Source organism: Antedon bifida, chromosome 1 (genome assembly GCF_963402885.1).
Source record: "Antedon bifida chromosome 1, ecAntBifi1.1, whole genome shotgun sequence".
In the NCBI taxonomy this organism is placed as follows: Eukaryota; Metazoa; Echinodermata; class Crinoidea; order Comatulida; family Antedonidae; genus Antedon; species Antedon bifida.
In genome coordinates this window covers 30,719,960-30,740,051 of record NC_136226.1, presented here as the reverse complement: position 1 = coordinate 30,740,051, position 20,092 = coordinate 30,719,960, and the positions used below count along the sequence as shown (strand labels likewise).

Sequence of the window (20,092 nt, the reverse complement as noted above, 5' to 3'; positions counted from 1 at the left end):
TAATATAGTGCAGGAAAACTCTGCCACTACTGGGAATACAGAAATCTTTAATACTCATTACAAATGATTTAAAGATGTATTGTCCCCAAAAAAACATGAAAAATGAAGATTACTAAAATCGGACTTTAAATAGGTCATTTTGCAGTTTTAATAAAGTTATTCACTTCTGTAAAAAAAAACCAAAAAATAATTATTTCACTTATAAAAATACAAAAGAAACAGTTAATTTTAACCAAAAACCATTGTCTGACAGACACTTTACGTATTTTTTGCTTAAAATTACATTTTTTTCAGGTAATTATTTTTTTTTCCGATCCAGTTTTTGGTCAAAGTGAATAACTATTATATGACATTAAAATGGCCTATTCAACCAAAAAATTGAAAAAAATTTGTTTAGGGCAAATATATCTTTAAGCAAATAAATTGTGCAATATGTAGATACAAGGCAAAATATACATTAATCTGTCCATTAAACATTACCTCTTCCTCAGTGGCATCTGGCCTTTGTTCAGCAATAATAATAACCCGTTCATCTTTTAAAACTTTGATGGAAAATACAGCAATTCTAAAAATTAAGAAATGTATCAATTAATGTCATGGTTGACGGCTTTCATTCAGCAGCTAATGTTACATTCCATTTTTCTTTATAGCTAGCTGTGACATGTAGGATTAATACAACAATAATGAGTACCAACCTTCCTCTATAGATGAATTTCATTGGTTCAACAGCTAATACCGTTGCAATGATGTCATCGGTATTGTGTCTTCGTCCACTCACTGTCATTAAACCATCGGTTTTACCACAAACAAACACCAAACCTCCCTACAAATAAAACATGATTAACTACCTTTTTATTGTATATCTTTGTATTTTTATATTACAAATGTTCCAAATATCAATTCCGTGAGATTTTAATGCTCAAGTTGAGTTCTTGGCAGTTTTGGAATCCTTAGGACTAGTAGAATTCATTGCAACTGGAGGCCTCTAATGATTTTAATTGTGTATTATATGTCACGCGTGACGGTGTAGAGAATTTGTACAGCAATTAAGTTTGCTTTTGTTTAATCCTGTCACTGTCATGGGGTTTGTTATGCTTATTTGTATTGTTTTATCATGTTTCTAATTGACGAAATAAATGAAATGAAATGAACAGCTAAGTATCCACACTATCACACTTTATGTGACAAAAAATGTGATATGTCCATATATGGACATGATGTCATATCACTACCATATTTGAGCTTATCACTACCATATTTGGGCACATAATACTTTTTTTTGTCAAACTAGTTTGATAGTGTAGACATAGCTTTTATAAATAAATGTTTCCTTACCGGTCCTAAGAAACCAAGAAGTCCAGTTTTTGTGAATGTTTGTTGACTGACAGGTGATCCATCACTACCAAGAGGATACACCTAGAAAATAAACAGGTCAAAGGTTAACACCTACCGCAAAATTCTGTTTTGTAATAAAATAAATATTACAGTGTAGTATTATACTTGCCTAAAGCTCTGTCTACACTATCAAACTAGTTTGACAACAAAAGTGTGATGTGCCCAAATATGGTAGTGATATGACATCATCATGTCCATATATGGGTACATCACATAAAGTTTGATAGTGTAGACAGAGCTTTAGACACTTGGTCTGATTTTCCAATGAGGCTACACATAACTATTACAGTACAGTATTTATATTCACCTTAAAAACTTGGTTTGATTTGCCAGTGAGTCCCCAGTAAGAGCTGCCCACAGCCTCGGAGGCTACGCACAGTTCACCTACTTCGTCCGTCTTGCACAAAATTGGGTTATTATCTACTTTCACAACCACCATCGCGGCTGAAAATAATATCAAGTAACAAATTAGATTAAAGAATAACAATACATAAATCAGTGAATGATAAAGTTTTTAAAATTGTTTTTTATCCCCTTCTACCTGGAAGTCCTATGCTCCTTTGGTCGTTATTTATTTGGTGTTGTAAGAACGTTAAAACTTGTTATTTGATGTTTTTATCTGTGTTTATTTTAATTGCTATAATATATATTTGTTCACTGATAAGCCAGAATTGGCTGGTATTGTTGTAAACAAGAATGTGTTTAAATAAATAAATATGAATATAGCTTACCTCCAGGCATAACGACACCAACATCTTGTAATGTCAGAGAGGTTAGTTTATCATCGGTATCTACCCTGACCACACCGTAGCTCAGGCCAGCCATTGATAGCACGCCTCGGCCTGACGCAGTACTCCCGGTCTTTCCAGGCCTTCGTATTGATATAGTAAGTGCTTCTGTCGTGCTTGCGCAAGGACAAATTGTCTCTGTTTTTAGGCCTCTACTTTGGAAGGTGTTAAGAAAAGCATCACATGACGATAATGACCCTGGATAATAAAACAAAATTATGACAATAAATTATGAGCAATTTTTTTTTGAAAAAATCAACGCAACCTAATATGTCTGGTTTATTGGAAAGTCTGGTATTCGGAGTGTGTTTTTAATAGTAAAAATGAATTTGGGATCTCAAGAAAAGTCTGGTTTTGGGAGAGTTTGTATATATAATGGTATTCTAATGAAAAAACAAAATAGCATAAAGGAATCTTAAAACATAGCAACCAGTAGCTGAATTATAAATTATATTTCCAAAATTTCAATATAAGATTGACAATACAATGGATTGGAATTCCAAAATTAAAGAAAAAAAAACTCATTGAATTTTAAACATATGATGCAAACATTTACTAACTGATAAAATAGTTGATGAAAGCTAAATATAAATACATAGACATCATAACTGCATAAATTGAATTCTTCACTGAGTAAACACTTAAGATAAGACAATATTTATTCATGAGCAATTATGCTTAGCAAATTTGTTTAAAAACGTATAACTTAAATGCCCATTTACACTAGGTCGATAACGATCGACGATAAATAGATAAATATGCATTTTTAATACCTGAAACAAAAGCAATTTTAAAAGTTTTCATACTAGAACTATAGGATAACCATCTATGTTGCCTTTAATGAAAACACTATTTTCACACGTCCAATGAAATTACGTCATGATTAGTAAGAGCAATAATATTGTTACAATACAACGATTTTATTGTTTTTATCGATCATGACGTCATTTGATTAGTAAGTAAACTTACAAGGATTGGCTCCGTCGGCCACCAGTAACATTCGTATAGTGTCCAACCTCACGTCCTTGTGTTCTTTCTGAGCCATTAGACCCCAATGCATGTCACGTGACTTCACCACAGCAACAGACGCTAAAACAAATCAAGAATTTTTGAATTTATTGGGAAAGTGATAACATAAATTACTGACATTACAAATAATACATTTTCCAGGATAGCCCAAAAAGCTTATAAGCTTATTTCCATTATTATTATTTTATAATATAAAATAAATAATATAAAAATTACAAAGTAGTTTTTCTAATTAAAAAGAATAAAGCATAAAATAAGAATTTCTACATTGATATAAGTATTTGGTAATTTATGCAACAATATATCTATCTACTTTTAGATAAATAGAATAATAATTGAATCATGAATATTGCTAATAATATGTTAACATGTTAATATTTAATGACAGAACACTGGCTTCAAAATAAGTGTACATTGGATGCATTTTCATTGCAAAAATGTCCATCACTTTGAGTTCTGTCTGATTATAAGATCTTTGTCATAGTTCAATGACATAAAATAATATGTTAATAACATAATAATATATGTACTAACAGAGCACTCACTTCAAAATAAGTGTACAATGGACGCATATGTGCATTGCAAAAATGTCCTTAAATTTTAATCGTGTCTGATTATAAGATATTTGTTATAGTTTAATAACATAAACATGTTTGAACATTAAAGCCTACCTTTATATTTAGTAATCATATGCATCCATGAAGCTGGGTTGACCTTCATTAAGCCATAAGGCACGTGTATTGCATGCATGCCATTAAAAACACTCTGTAATCAATTAATCAATACAAAAAGTAATCAATTAATCATTACAAAAAGAATACGTATTAATTAACTAAGATTTATGTTACTGATAATTTATATGTGTTACTACATGTCAACAGAAAATACGTTTATATACTACTCTATTCTAAAGCTCTGTCTACACTATCAAACTTTATGTGACAAAAAAAATGTGATGTGGGCATGATGTCATATCACTACCATATTTGGGCATATCACTACCGTATTTGGGCACAATTCAACACTTGTCTGCTACTCTCAGTCTCCTGAGACTTCACATTTCCTTTTACTATAATTTATTATACAAAATTACACTCAATATGTTTACATCATGTTTAAAAATCAATACTTGAAAATTCACACGTTAAATTTGATTTTGTGAATTCTATTAGTATTATACATTAAAATTAAACTTTTTTTGGTCAGACTAGTTTACTAGTGTAGACAGAGCTTTATGCATTCTAATTTCCACTGACCAATAAGTAAAATAATAACTTACACAAAGTATACTATGCCAGAGACCAACGTCCCTCTTAAAGTCCAGCACACTGACCATTACTTCTCCCTCTGAATAGTTGCAAGCTACCGTTAATGTACGACAGTGTTGTAACATTGCACTCCTTGAGATTGTAACTCCCATAACACTGCCATCTTTATCTGTTGTATACTAAGAACAAATACATTGCTTGTTAATATAAGAGGATTGTGCAACAATTGCATTAAATGAATTAAACAGAAAAGAGAGCTAAGACGAAGACCAAAATCTACATGGATCATGAAAGCTAAAATTGAAAATGTAACGAAACACAAAACCATTCTGCCCATGATAGTAAAATGGCATAAGGCCATTTCGCTATACAAATATATTATATGCTGTAAGCTATATGCTTTATGATTAATGTGAATATGTAGATGTGTCTAATTTTATTGTACAGTTTTTATATTTCCTCCTAAGGGAGGCGATTAAAATTGAATTTAAATACTGTACTGTATAATACAATACTGTATTAAGCATCAATGTTTTTCAAGGAAATAAGATCATGATTGTTTTAGACAAAATAAACACGTAATTCGATTTTTGACCTGTTGTATTCCAAGTAATGCATTAAGTTATTCTAATCTAATCTGCACATAATCTGTATTTCAGCTTTATTGCTGGGCAGTTTCTTATTATTATTATACCAAATATGTATATATCATATTGACTATTGTGCATGCACAATAAAATGTATTTTAATATGTAGGTCACTTTACATCTAGGTGAGCATGGCTGGCTGCATACTTCCTTATGTTTTTCCTTGTTTTCCAAGAACCCCTGGAATAACAATGTCTGTTTTTATAATAACATTGAAAATGATACTTACTTCTATATAAGCAGGAGAATCATCTGACATCCGTGACGGCATCTGCCAATCTTTAGGAGGTTTGTTCAGATGCTCGGTTACATGCCAACTTAATTTTGGCCAACCTAAAGACAAAGAATGTGAATGATAATGCTGTTGTCCATACTATACTGTATAAAGTTAAGAGTGCATCAATTAATTATTGTTTGGTCTTTGAAAATAGTTGGAATTCACTTATAACTTATGTCAATTCCTGAATATTTAAAGATATATTGTCCCCTGAAAAATAATTTTTTATACGTCATTTTAATGTGACATAATAGCCCGGGTTGTTAGCAATGTTGGCTTACTAACCTTTAAAATGTGCTACCTCTCCAGAGGAATTTCTGGGTAATTCTTTGAGACATTGCGCAGTAGTCAAAGCATTAACTATACCAAGGCTACCAAGGAGAAACCCTATCTGTTGACTGCCAGCATCCTGAAGTAAAAAAAGGTAAATTTTATTGTTGTGTTTACAACTGAGTTATACATAAAACTTGACTTCACAGGGAAATTACACTAGAAAAATCTGCTAGTGCTAGCTTACCTGGATAAACCAACAAATGCCATGTTCTCCTCGAAGAGCAAGATATACTCGAAGAGTAGAAAATTCATTGACTCCATAAGTGAGAGCATCCCCACAAATCATTTATTTTCAAGACATGCAAGAGAAAACATGTCTGAGTATATCTCGCTCTTCGAGGAGAACATGGCATTTGTCGGTTTATCCAGGTAAGCTAGGCACGAAACAGACTAAAATACTTAGACGTACATAAATAAAAAATGAAAAGAACCTTGCACAAAGTATAAACATATTGTAATTTATTTATTTTATATATTAATGTATGACAAGCAATAACAATAAAATAGTAACGTTAAAAATAAACATCAATGTATATCCATTACTGATTTCTAATTCTACATTGTAAAAGTCATAAATGATTTGAAGTAAAACAACAAAGTGTACCTTTCGTGAAACAGGTACTTCGATGGCTACTGGCACAACCCCGGCAAATAAACAGCTATAAAAAGCACACAAAAAATTAGCTGGATCGGAATTTGGATAAACAAGAGCCACCTGAAATGAAAACAAGAACACCTTTTGTTTATTTTCAGCAAATATTCAGTTATAATTTACAAAAATACACAAAAATAGAAACAGATTACTAATGCCAATTGACAAAGTGTTGTATTCTTACAAATTTCAAAACCTTAATAGTGAAGAATAGGCTATTGTCTGTAGGCTATAGGAATAAACAAGTCTGTACTTGTACTTCAGTTATTATTAAGACTAAAGAATTTTTTGTGCTTCAAATAAAATTCAGAACAAATTAGGAGTTTATAAGTTAAAATAATTATTCTTGAAAAATTTCATCTGGTTTTAAAATAATAGTGCATAAAAAAATTTTTTTTTTTTTTTGGTTTATCAAAAGTTTTTTATACAACATTAAAATAATTAGTATTTAATGTTTAGCGTACTATAGTTTGTTATTTATATATAGTTTTTTCGATACAATTTCATTTTATGTTACTACACGTACATATGATTATAAATTTACTCACCCGATCACCGGGTTTGATTGCAGTCTCTGCTCTACCACCTATTTTGTTGAGTAGAAAGTATGCTATCTTTTGAGCTCTACTTAATAGTTTACCTGCAAACACAAAGAAAAAACATTTAAATTAATAGACATCTCCTTCAGCATAACATATATCTAATAAACAATGCAGTATTTAAGCAATACCAAAATTAAATTTCCCAATACCAGACTCTCTGAAAACCGGACCCTCTCCCAAAACCAGACTTTTCTTGAGGTTCAAAATGTCCCCAATTCATTTTTACCATTAAAAGCACATTCCAAATACCAGACAAATTAGGCCAGCCCAAAAGTGTCCGGTATTGGGAGAGTTGACTGTATAACAGTAAAAAACATTGTAATAATACACAATGAAGTATTCAAAAACTAAAAGCATAATTTTAAATACGTACCGTATGTAAGCGTTTCTTTTGGTTTGCCACTAATGTCTAATGACGTGACAGCCGGTGCCTTAAATGTTGAGTTACCGTACCGTTGTAACGCTGCTTCTAGATGTCTAGGTAATCCAGTTGGTAACTACAAACAAAATGACGTTATATTTATTTTAATGGAAGAAAACAAAGTACTGAACATTTTGAGAGAAAAAGGATATTCAACTATGTGGTTATTAAGGATATATTAAAATAGAATTGGATTTGATGAAAATGTTCCGTAAAAAGTTTCAAATATAAAAAGATAGTAATGGAATCATAGAATTGATTTTATGGGGGAATGGACGATGAGATAGGTGATTAATTGAGTGGCCGAGCGGTTAAGACAGTGGAACCGTAATTACATAGCAGCTTAGCCATAACATCGGCAAGGATTCAAGGCTCACTCGCTCCATGGTTCTAGTGGTAGAATGAGTCTTCTCTGATAAAAACTATAAACCGTAGGTCCAGTGTACACATCTAGCTCATGTGCACTTCAAAGAACCTAGTACATCTTTCAAGACAAGTAGGGGGTTACCCTGGTGTACTAGTACATCACAGCCACTGATCATAACTGGGCCCTCTGGGAGACTAGTCTTTGACTGAAGAGGTCCTCCAGTATAAATAAATAACAATAACAAACAAACAAAATAACTATGTGATACAGTAGTATCATTAATAATGAAGAAGTGTCTACTTACTGTTAGTTGCTCTCCAATGGCTGGAGTAATTGTATTGCCTTCGGGGTTTGGTGCATTTGGATCAACTTGGTTTGCAGTTACTAAAAATAAATTTTTGAATAAATGAAATTAGTTATACTATTTTTATACTGTTTTTTTTCTTTTTCTGTTAAATTACATTTCTGACACTGGTAATTATGGATTAAACCGTAATCCTGTCGGGAGTGAACACGCATAGAATCCTTGATAAAACATAAAATCGTTCATCATTTCATGTTGATATCAGCATTGTTGCTGGATAGTTACCTCTGCTAGAATAGTTAATAGGTTATGTGGTCGATCATGTGTGTTTATTTCTTTCTATATATGTTAGTTAGCAGGATTACTCAAAAAGTTATTGCCCAATTTTCATAAGATTTTAAAGGATGGTTTCATAGCTGTATGGAAACACATCATTCAATTTTCATATGCCTAGGTGGAGGTTTGCGCTCTCTGAGTGTCCTTCTAGCTATTTGTTTGCATCAAAATTTGGGTAGTTAGGCCGTTTCCTGTTTGGTATTTTTAGCTTTTATACGATTCTAAAAATGTTATTAGGACATCTGGATGTGTTACGTAGTATTTGAAAAAATGCCTTGTGTCGTCGGGTTGCTATGGTGTGATGATGATGAAATGAATTCCAACGACTTGCTTATGAAAGATGATACTTGATAGATTGTGTAAATTACAAAGGTAACCTGTAATTGGCGATATCACTTTTAATAGTTGATGATCTCGTTGTTTGAATGAACCTGAAATAAAATACCTTAAAGCTCTGTCTACACTATCAAACTTTATGCGACAAAAAAAATGTGATGTGCCCAAATATGGTAGTGATATGATCAAATATGGTAGATATGACATCATCATGTCCATATATGGGCACATCACACTTTTTTTTGTCAAACTAGTTTGATAGTGTAGACATAGCTTTAAGCCTTGTCTACACTATCAAATTTTATGTGAAAAAAAATTTGATGTGCTCATATATGGACATGATGATGTCATATCACTACCATATTTAGGCATATCGCTACCATATTTGGGCACATCACACTAGTTTTAAGATTAATACTTACATTCCAATTCTTCTTCTTCATCTAAAAAGAACTCTTGTAGTGGTTTTCTCTTTGGTCTTTTTAGGGTGTTAAGTAATTGTTGAATTTTAGCGGATACTTTACTGTTAGCTTCTACAAATAAAATATGAGTTACATATGTTAGAAAAAAACATGAATGTGCAGAAACATAATACTACGATAAATAGCATAAATTAAATGTTACAATTATAACATTGATGAATGTTTTCCGTTGTAACATTGATACAACAACAACGTTCTTAAGACTTAATCTAATGATGTCTGATATTAAATAAATTATATAGGTTTATTATAGTGCAAAATATTAAATTAATAATTCGATGTGCGAATAAAAAATAGAATTCATAATTGAAAATGCATGGAACAAAAGAAATTAAAAGCATAATATTAGTGTATAAGTACACTGTAATGAATAAATGAATATTTGATAATCATAAAGCCTTGTCTACACTATCAAACTTTATGTGACAAAAATATGTGGATATATGGAAATGATGATGTCATATCACTATCACATTTGGGCTTATCACTACCATATTTGGATATATATCACACTTTTTTTTGTCAAACTAGTTTGATAGTGTAGACAGAGCTTTAGGGAAAGTGAAACGTACGCCTTGCCACATCTTGTCTAGGGGTTCGGAAGGCTACTTGGTGTGATGAACTTGCGGTTACATCGGGAGGTGGTTGGGAAGCTGTTCGTCTTGCTAAAAAAATTTGATACAAATAACGTGATCAGTAATTTATGTTACCTCTAAGAATTACCTCTAAACATATTACATTTATATCTCGGTATATTTATTCAATAAAATAAACACTAAAAATAAAATATAAAAATACAAAGCCAGCACAGGTGCTGAATTGATGTATTCTTTACAAAAAAGAATGAAACAATTTAGAACTATTTTATGTCACAATCTAACTGTTGGTTTCTTTCTACTAAAATGTACTTCATTTATATTGCTCTGCCTCTGTATCAAGCACTCTTATTCATGATCTGGATCAAGTCTACCACGCAGACTATTTCCTATCTATACAATATATTTTCTGTAGTTTTATATTTAATGTGTCAAATTGTCAACTTTTAGACATGACATAAAACATGTTATTTAAATTTAAAAATATGCTTGTACTTTTATTACATCTTTGTTAGAAAAATTATCCCATTTAAATAAATAGGCTTGAATTTTCTGCATATTAATAAAACCATGGAGAAATAAGTTATTTCTCCATGATAAAACACAACAGCCATGAAACTGCCAGCTCCCATAAGGTCTATTTTAAGGCAATGACTGAGATGTTGAGATGATCCCTTAGGAAATAGTTTCACTTCGTTTGGCACATGATTATGCTGATTAGTTGAACATGAATTATTCAGTCCATCCCTTCTTCACTCGTTCCTACTGTATAGATATTCCCAATACTGTACGTATACAAGTCTGTCTTTCTGCTTAACAACAAAATGAAGTAATACAGAATCTAATTCTTACATCTAAATTTCTATTACTATAAATAATATTAATAATAATGGAAATTTGTAAAGCGCAAGCATCCGTATAAAAAAAAGACGCTCACTGCGCTACTGACAACAAAGAACATGAAAAAAAGTTACAAATCTTAAAGACTACAAACATTACAAATACGCTACAAGTTTTCTGGATAAGACATGGTGAATAAATGAGTCTTTAAGCTAGACTATATATTTATATTTCATATTAGTAAATCATATAGATATAAGTAATTGAAAATAAGATTGTTGGTAAACAAACAGAAAATCTAACGTTATGTAATAATTTAAATACCATACTATTACAATATACTATCTCATTTAATAATTCAAAATGATAATTGATACAGGAGGTGGTTGGGAAGCTGTTCTTACTAAAAAAATTAAGTAATTGTAAATTAATGATTGTCTACTATGGTTATTGTTGGTAAAGAAACAGAAAATCCAATGTTTATTTAATAATTTTAAAATACCATATACTATATATAAATTTAATAATTCAAAATGATAATTGATACCATAATACTATATTTAGTATAGATTTACAGTTGGTTCAGCACAATGAGAACTAGCTTGCATAAGGCCACATTTTGCATATCCATTTCATTAGGATTTTATTAGAAAATTATCTATAGCTGTGGAATTTAAGAGAATGTGCGTATACACTGCCAGCTGTTGCATTCTGTTTACTTGCAATACAACATACTGCAATATCCTTGGCTTTAACATTTTAATGAGATTTATAGTTTTCCCAAATAAAGTCAAGCTTACAAGGAAATTAATGTCTTGTTTTCATGTTTTTTATTTGTATTTTTAAAATGTTGTCTTTAATTTGAAGGTCAGGTGTACAAACAAATGATAAACAGGTACACAAAGTCTTTAATAATAGAAAAAGAATTACTACTATTATTTCTACTATATTTCTTGTTAAGTTATATTATAATGATAGTAGAATAGTAATGTGTTGAATAGTAATGTGTTGAATAGTAATGTGTTGAATAGTAATGTGTTGAATAGTAATGTGTTGAATAGTAATATATTTTGAATACCAGATGGTAATACCTGATGCATAATGATAATAAATCTGACTTGATTAAGAACACCCTTTTACAGTATCACACTTTTAAATGGAGAATCAAGAAATTCACAACAAAAGTAATAATATGCCATTTACCAGGAAGATCCACCGAATAAATTTAGATAAATTATGGAGTGCATTATAAATAAAGAGACAGAGCACATTTTGAGGATTCTATTCAAAATCATTTTCAAGAATCTTTTTCTATAATGTATCTAGGCAAGTCCCATGTTCATTCTAAACGTAGGGTAATCAGCTGTTAGGAGCTCATTATACTAAGCCTCGGATTTTTGTGTTAGGTTGGCCTGTTCCTTTCCACGGCACCTTTTTCTCCCTAGTATTTCAACCAGGTACTCATTTACAGCCGAGTGGACTGGGAGTTGTCGTGAATTGAACCCGGGTCTCTCTGTATGGCAGTCAAGTGTCACCCCCCCCCCCCCCCACTCAACCGCCAACTCACATGTCTATTCAATTCATTAATAATTAACACATACATCACACATACTAGACCCGGGGAACTCCAGCAGCAAACTTAATCACTTACGATGTGACGTCCCAGCCATAATAATTTCATCAAAACACTGTTTAAATTTGATTTTAAATACACAGTGAACAGGATATATTATCATATTATTTCCTGTTTATTTCAGTATTTAATTCCGAAGATTAATTAAAGTAGACGATGTCATCACTTACTGTTACTTGCGATATCTAGAACACGTGGTTGGCCTGGTGGTCTTAAGTGTCCGTTTGCGGCGGCAGCCTCTATTCCTGGTAGTCTAAATCCTAAACCAGAATCCCGGTTCGGTCCGCTCATTGAATCAACTGTGTGATTTGATGATGTAGATTCATTGTCAGAATCTGATTCTGAAAAAAATAAGACAATTTTTCAGTTTTTAAAATAATATTAGTAAATTTCTCAATAAGTCATGAATGTTTTTATATTTGGTGCTTCTGAAAATTATATTACTCCAAACACACATCGGAGCGCCAACACTGGTGGTTAGTTTGGCGTACAGTACCGCAAATCTCTGGAGTTTTACTAGGCTATACTGTATGAAAGGGGATACAAATAATAAATGCCACCAGAACTTAAAGACGCATTGAAAGATGTACAAATCAGTTATCATTGTACACTAAATCTATTCTTTACGTACAGTATTTATTTCATCATCTCAATATTTTTGTACTTTGTACAGTATTAATTATTATTATTATTAATTTATGTAATTCAATATTTGTGTACAATATTTATTAATAATTGATGTATAGACCTTAGAAAATGAATGAATATCAAAAATGTACAGTCTTATTATTGTAACGTCCTGTTAAAATAAAAATGTATTTAATTTAACTGTGAATGAATGAATCAGAGGTTTTGTTACGAGTGGGTGAAAGATCTATTGAAACGCCCACAATGTATAAAAAACATACAAAAAGTACAAACTGCCATCAAATGTATGACTGGTTAATACATTAAGGTTAATAAACTCCAGGATACAGTAAATTCAATGTATAATAAAAAATTTAACATGTGAATTTTCAAGTATTGATTTTTTAAACATGATGCAAACATATTGAGTGTAATTTTGTATAATAAATTATAGTAAAAGGAAATGTGAGACCTCAGGAGACTGAGAGTAGCAGACAAAGTGTTGAATTGTTTATAAAAAGGTGACCAGGCTAAAGCTCTGTCTACACTATCAAACTATGTAGTTTGACAAAAAAAATGTGATGTGCCCAAATATGGTAGTGATGTGCCCAAATATGGTAGTGATGTGCCCAAATATGGTAGTGATGTGCCCAAATATGGTAGTGATGTGCCCAAATATGGTAGTGATATGACATTATCATGTCCATACATGGGCACATCACACTTTTTTTTCACATAAAGTTTGATAGTGTAGACAGAGCTTAATTCTTAAAGATAAAAAGTGATAATATAATTATTATAAATTTCCATAAATTTGCAAAATGGGTTTGTCGAGGCACACACCTCAACCTTCAGTAATCGTGAAAGCAATTCAGTAGAATTCAGGACGGATGCTGCGGCTAATTGACAACTTATTGTTTCCTTTCAAAGACAGACTAAGAGAGGTTCAAATTAAAGGTAATATGTTGAAATAAAATCGTTTTTTTTTTCTCACGCAGTTGTTCTATCAAATATCGAGCGAGTTAACTAAACAGATCTTTTGAGTGATGTTTATTTTAATACATGGCGCAAACACACTTTATATACACTTATGTACTCTAAGGTGCAGTCAAAACGAGAACACTTTTTTTCTTTAGTCTACATAACAATACCAACATATTTAATAATAAAGGTATTAAAATGTTATTTAATTATAATTTATGAAGGTTAGTTTTTTTAAATTTTTGATGATAATGCCTTATAAGGGTATAGATTGGAATTATGATATAGTATAAAAGGTAAGCCTCAGTAAGAATCCAATTGATGGGATAGCCCTATTTAATGTACTATTAATGACATAAAGGTCAAAAGCATATTTAAACTAAGCTTTTTAAATCAAAATAAATCTTGCAACAGTGTATGTTTACAGGTAATAATTTGATTAGCTAGGTAATGAGGTTCTGAATGCTATCACAAATGGATCTCAAGTGCAATAGTTAGGCCAGCCTAGAGGGTGAGATCTTATCAACCAGGATAAAGCAAACACCCCAGGGCCTCTTTTAAAATTCAGCAGCTCAATTTACAATGTTGAGGAAGTGGATAAAGAAAGCAACTGAATGGGGTACGAGGCTATGTTTGCATCAGGACCAAATATTTATTTTGTAGTGGGCTGAAGGCTGTAAAGCTCTGTCTACACTATCAAACTTGTGTGACAAAAATATGTGATGCGTTCATATGGACATGATGATGTCATATCACTACCATATTTAAGCATATCACTACCGTATTTGGGCACATCACACTTTTGTTGTCAAACTAGTTAGATAGTGTAGACAGAGCTTTACACCAAACAGTGTTTCAACAATGTAATATAGTCGCAACGCTCAACTGAAATATGATGATAGTAATTAATACATTTTACAGCTAGTAAATAAATATCTAAAACATCTGCTTCACAGATGAGCAAGTTTTGAATAACAATAATATTACTAGTACTGTACATAGTCACCATCATAAACACTTAGTAATATTGCTGTACGATCATACACAAAATAAAACATGGTTAATTCAACTTTATTTATCCACGGAGGCCCAGATTAACTCATAGACATGATGTTATAGTGGGAAACATTATTATATATGTCATATTATGATGTTATACTAGTATTAAATAATAATTTATAAGAACTTAGCAATATTTGTATTTCTTTGGTGCTATTGTGTGAAACCACATTATCAAATGTATTTTGAAAGTGATTTTGCAGAAATACTCCAGGTCTGTCAGTGTGACCTAAACCTCTGTCTACACTATCAAATTAGAAAAAAAAAAGTGTGATGTGTCCAAATATGGTAGTGAAATGCCCAAGTATGGTAGTGATATATCATCATGTCCATATATGGACACATCATATGTTTTTGTCACATATAGTTTGATAGTGTAAGACAGAGCTAAAGCAAGGAATTGATACGTACCCGGTGGTGTTTCGATTGGCACATGGCTCGAGTGAAATGATTGTCGTTTAGATGGCATTGGCATTGGTAGTTGAATCTCACTGTGTCTTGCTAAAGCAGCTCTCACTGCCTCTTCTCTTACATCTGAAAAACACAGATTAAATCAATTAATTCTATTATATAATGAAGTTACTCACAGCAAAATCTTTAAATAAAGACAGACATCCATGTGCTAGGCTCTATGTTTAATCTCTACTCTAAAATATTCTGTTACTATACAACAAAACATACTTTTAGAAGATCAGACTTCAATTCACAGCAAATTCTTTAAATAAAGATATAGACTTCTATGTACCAGGCCCTATGTTTAATCTATACTCTACAATATTCTGTTACTAATACTATATAACTAAACATACTTTTAGAAGATCAGACTTCAATTCACAGCAAAATCTTTAAATACACACAATAAAGACTTCTATGTGCTAGGCCTTATACCTCCAGTCTACTGTACAATTTTCTGTTACTATACAACTACTTTTAGACTTCAATTCACAGCAAATTCTTTAAATAAAGATAGACTGTATGCCCTATGTTTAATCTCTACAATAATCTGTTATACAAAACATACTTTTAGAAGATCAAACTTCAGAAAAACTTCTCGACATCATTTAGTAATAATATCCAATATGTAAAAAAGTGAAACACTTCCAAACGCTATATTCTCTTGTTCGTTTAACCACTAGGCCTACTACAGTAGTTATGGCAAGTGATTTACAATACTTAAGACTTTTTTAATTCAATTCCTAAATACTAATGAAAAATAAACAGAGTGAAATCTAGCAGATTTCAAGCATGACTAAACTCATATGGTTTAAAGGGACAGTACAAAACATATATACACCTTTAACATTTTCAAGCAATTATTAATCAAAAACTCTTTAAAAAGCCAAAATAAAAGTAACCAATAATTCAATTTGTCAATCATTTTAAATAATACAATTTATATTGGATAAAATTATATTATTTATTATGAATTACATTTGTTATGTGAAATTTGGTGACTGCTCCTTTAAAATCTGTTTAGTACATTTATAAAGGATATAATCCATAAAGTATAGAATCTTTGTGTAAAAATATGCAAGGATAATGAATAAGTGAATCAGAATGGAATAATTGAACAATATAACGGTGTGAAGTCAAGTTCACGTAGCCTGCGTTACTCAGCCAAAAATGCTAAAATATGCTAATTTACCTATGCTAATTTGTTTTATAACTAATTATACGTATCATCAAATCTTAATGATGAAAAGTACTCCTAAAATCATTAAAATTGTCATTAGATTTATGTCTTGAAATGAGTGAAATCTGGCATTTTACAGATTGTAATGGGAATAATATGTGGAAGCCTGTGGAAGAGGTACGATACGGTTGAGTGATTTGCAGTACAATGCTCTTTTGTTTAATTTCTATACGAGTCACTTCATTTTCACTTTTTCTAAATCACTCTTCATATGAGATCATGAGAAATATTACAATGCATAATATTTTGGATTTTATCATATAATTTGTTAAATTTATTTTTTAGAGAAAATTTATTTATAAAATAAAGTTATTTCATATTTCTCATAGTTTTCTTAATGAACATTTAGCTCAGTATTATTTTACCTGATCTGAATCTGTCAACATCACCATCATCGTCCCTTCGTCTTCTTGTGCGGCGCTGTTTACGTTGGGCTGCAACTTGCTCTTGAACTGGCGGGATAAAAACAAAGGCAAATAATTTAAAATTTAAATAAAATTGTTACTGTAATTCTCCATGTCGTATGTCTCTACTTTTATCACTAACCCTTAACAAATATTTTTGTTCCCATTTTAAGAACAAATGATGTGGTTGAAATATATTACATTTTGATATAAATATTAAAAAGTTATAAAAGAAAAAAAAATAAAAGAAATTTGAGTTTGTGGTATGCATTTTACGCCTATGAGAGAACAGTGGCCGTATTCACAAATCACACTTAAGTGAGATATTTCCCTTAAATAAAGTATTTCACTTAACTCAATAAATATTTAAGTATTTCCCTTAAATTGTATTCACTTAAAGATGGGAGATTTTTTTAATTTTAAGGGTGTTTCCCTTTAGCGTAAGTGTGAATGGTGAATATGGCCACAGGAGTCGGACGGACTATTATTTATTGTAATGTAAGGTAAGTAATTGAAGAAGAATTGAAAGTTAAAATAAGTATGATAAACCGAAAAAAAAAACAACCCAATTCAATAGAGACAAAAGATACACTGCACAACACAACCTAAAAATCCTTGTCCTTAATTAATGCCATAATTTGCATATTTCTTCCTATTAATTACAGATATTAATCCTACCGTATTGTAGCCTGTAGTTTCCTTAAGCTCCTTACGGAATACTCTATGTAACCAACTGTAGCAAGTCTTACCATACAAGACAAAGTATGTTTGCAGACAAGCCTTGTAAAGTTCAAATGAGTAAAGTGACAATTTTTAATGACTACAACACCTGACAAGGGACAAGTAATCATGAATGTCACAACAACCATAAATTACTATTATCACAAGTTTAAGGGCCTGTTCAGACCTACAGAGTTATGGTTTCGTATTGTACATGGTGTACAACTCCATCTGAACCAGGAAAAGATTAGTGGAAGCCATCTCTTACGGCACTGATCTTTCGTTCGTTACAACAGCACAAGGTAAAAGTTTAGTGAACGACTGTTACGATAAGAAAGTCATGCATCAACGATTTTGACCTCTCACCAATCAAATTTACTCCTGCATACTAGATGTTCGCCCAAATCGGTGACACTACAGCGACTACTACAAAAGCGTTAGTTAAGCAAATGTTAACACTTTGCTGTTACGACGCTAATTATAATGACAATGCTTGCGATACGATAGCATAACTCTGAACATACCCTAAATATATCCATGAACCAATCCAATCAGAATACACGTCCCAAACAAACCATTAGTACTGTACACTTTTAAAATGCATTGAAAGTTTAAAGGAAGACAACAACTAAAACAGACCTTCAAAGTTTATTTGGCCTAGACCATAATTGGAAAGGAATTGTTAATTTTCCAGTCTCTGAAAACATCAATTTATTGAAATGACGAAATTAAAACTATACTGTATCAAAACTATACTAAAATACACTATGAAATGATCCGAATTACATATTCTTATTCTGAATATAAGAAATAATGATTACCATATTATAACGTGACACCCTACAATCATATTGGTATTGACTCTTTGTTATTAATTCAGTGAGGAAATTAATTTGTGGATAATTACTTATTTCCTAATTCTGTTCCTATCCTGAACAACTAATTAGAAAAATGATTTTACTAGAAAAATATACACTATAGTTATACTACTGTATGTTAGAGACAGGCCATAGGCATGAAAAAAACTCTTAATTTGGGTGTACAATAGCCTTAGGCCTACATTCAAATGAATATGAACACAAAATTTGTTTTTTTGACAAACTAGAATTGAACTTTTTGATTTGTCAAGTGGAACATCTGTATTTGAACAAAGACTTCGCTGTCCGCATTTGTAAATTTATGAAACTTAATTATGTGGTTTAGCCAAGGATTATTTCAATATTGTGTTACTACTTTGAGATGCAAGGCCTTTGTGAGATCAGTCTTAAAATGAACAATTACTGTAATATGCTTGCGCTGCTTATTGACAGCTTTTGTCACATTTGCACGTACAGCAACACAAACAAAATGGAAGGTAATATTAAACTGTGTATACGTACCAAAGTATAATAATAATAATGTTCAAATCATATAACACTAAATGCAGGGCGCATCTGAGTGCTGAACAATCCACAGAAAATGATAGAAGCACAAACATTTATTGATGAAAGTGCAAATTAAAAAGGTGGGATTTGATAATAAATTTATGTTTTATATAAATTGAAATGTTTGCTACAGGCCACAGCAGTATTTACGAGCAGTGGTTGGTATTAAACTGCCTGTTGTTTTAATCGTACTACAGTATACTATTACTAGTCCAATAATACCAAATTTAAAGCTCTGTCTACATTATCAAACTTTATGTGACAAAAAAATGTGATGTGCCCATGGATAGGATGATGTCATACCACTACCATATTTGGGCATATCACTGCTATATTTAGGCACATAGACAGAGCTTATCAGATTAAAAAGTAAGGTGGGTGCAACAGATTGATAAGAATACCAGTGACAATCAAGATGATATACATGCAGAACTTTAATAAAAATAAAAACACACGTTTAATAATTGAAAGTAATAATAATAATAATAATAATAATATAATATTTTATTTAAATATAGGATGTAGTATTATTTAGTTGTCTTGTCTTGTTCTTGTTAATCTGTTGACGTGCAAATAAAAATGTGTATAGTGAACACATGCAAACACCTATACATAGAAACATTGCATAGATACATGCAGACAAAACATTTAGAGAATAGATTCATCATGTCAAACAGGAAGTGAATTCTAGCAAAGGTCATTTACCATACTGCTTCTGAATTGACCGTTCTGATTGCATTAAAAGAAAATATCTCAGAATTTTAACATCAAAAATTGATAAAAAATTTCAATTAATTACATTCCATAATTATTAATAACAAACTAAAAAAACATCAAGATTACATTGGCGCCATCTACAGCTTTTTGGGAAATAGTTC

General features: G+C 31.2%; 1 protein-coding gene across 5 annotated transcripts in view; it reads right to left on the bottom strand.

The window, feature by feature from the left end:
- The window catches only part of LOC144849250 (disco-interacting protein 2 homolog C-like), a 52,598-nt gene that overhangs the window by 9,655 nt on the left and 22,851 nt on the right, over positions 1-20,092 (bottom strand). For 2 of the 5 annotated variants that reach the window (XM_078706343.1, XM_078706345.1), the window contains 19 exons: positions 17,032-17,118; positions 15,385-15,507; positions 12,477-12,647; positions 9,810-9,902; positions 9,178-9,288; positions 8,084-8,163; positions 7,365-7,488; positions 6,938-7,029; positions 6,342-6,452; positions 5,690-5,813; positions 5,357-5,460; positions 4,492-4,659; positions 3,884-3,977; positions 3,153-3,272; positions 2,127-2,381; positions 1,703-1,839; positions 1,336-1,416; positions 696-823; positions 481-565 (listed from right to left, as the gene is read on the bottom strand). In XM_078706343.1, the coding sequence (XP_078562469.1) occupies positions 481-565; positions 696-823; positions 1,336-1,416; positions 1,703-1,839; positions 2,127-2,381; positions 3,153-3,272; positions 3,884-3,977; positions 4,492-4,659; positions 5,357-5,460; positions 5,690-5,813; positions 6,342-6,452; positions 6,938-7,029; positions 7,365-7,488; positions 8,084-8,163; positions 9,178-9,288; positions 9,810-9,902; positions 12,477-12,647; positions 15,385-15,507; positions 17,032-17,118 (2,288 nt within the window). Of the gene's footprint in view, positions 1-480; positions 566-695; positions 824-1,335; positions 1,417-1,702; positions 1,840-2,126; positions 2,382-3,152; positions 3,273-3,883; positions 3,978-4,491; positions 4,660-5,356; positions 5,461-5,689; positions 5,814-6,341; positions 6,453-6,937; positions 7,030-7,364; positions 7,489-8,083; positions 8,164-9,177; positions 9,289-9,809; positions 9,903-12,476; positions 12,648-15,384; positions 15,508-17,031; positions 17,119-17,748; positions 17,915-19,919; positions 19,944-20,092 lie in introns of those variants that run through there. The other 3 variants (XM_078706327.1, XM_078706336.1, XM_078706346.1) reach the window with 3 other exon arrangements.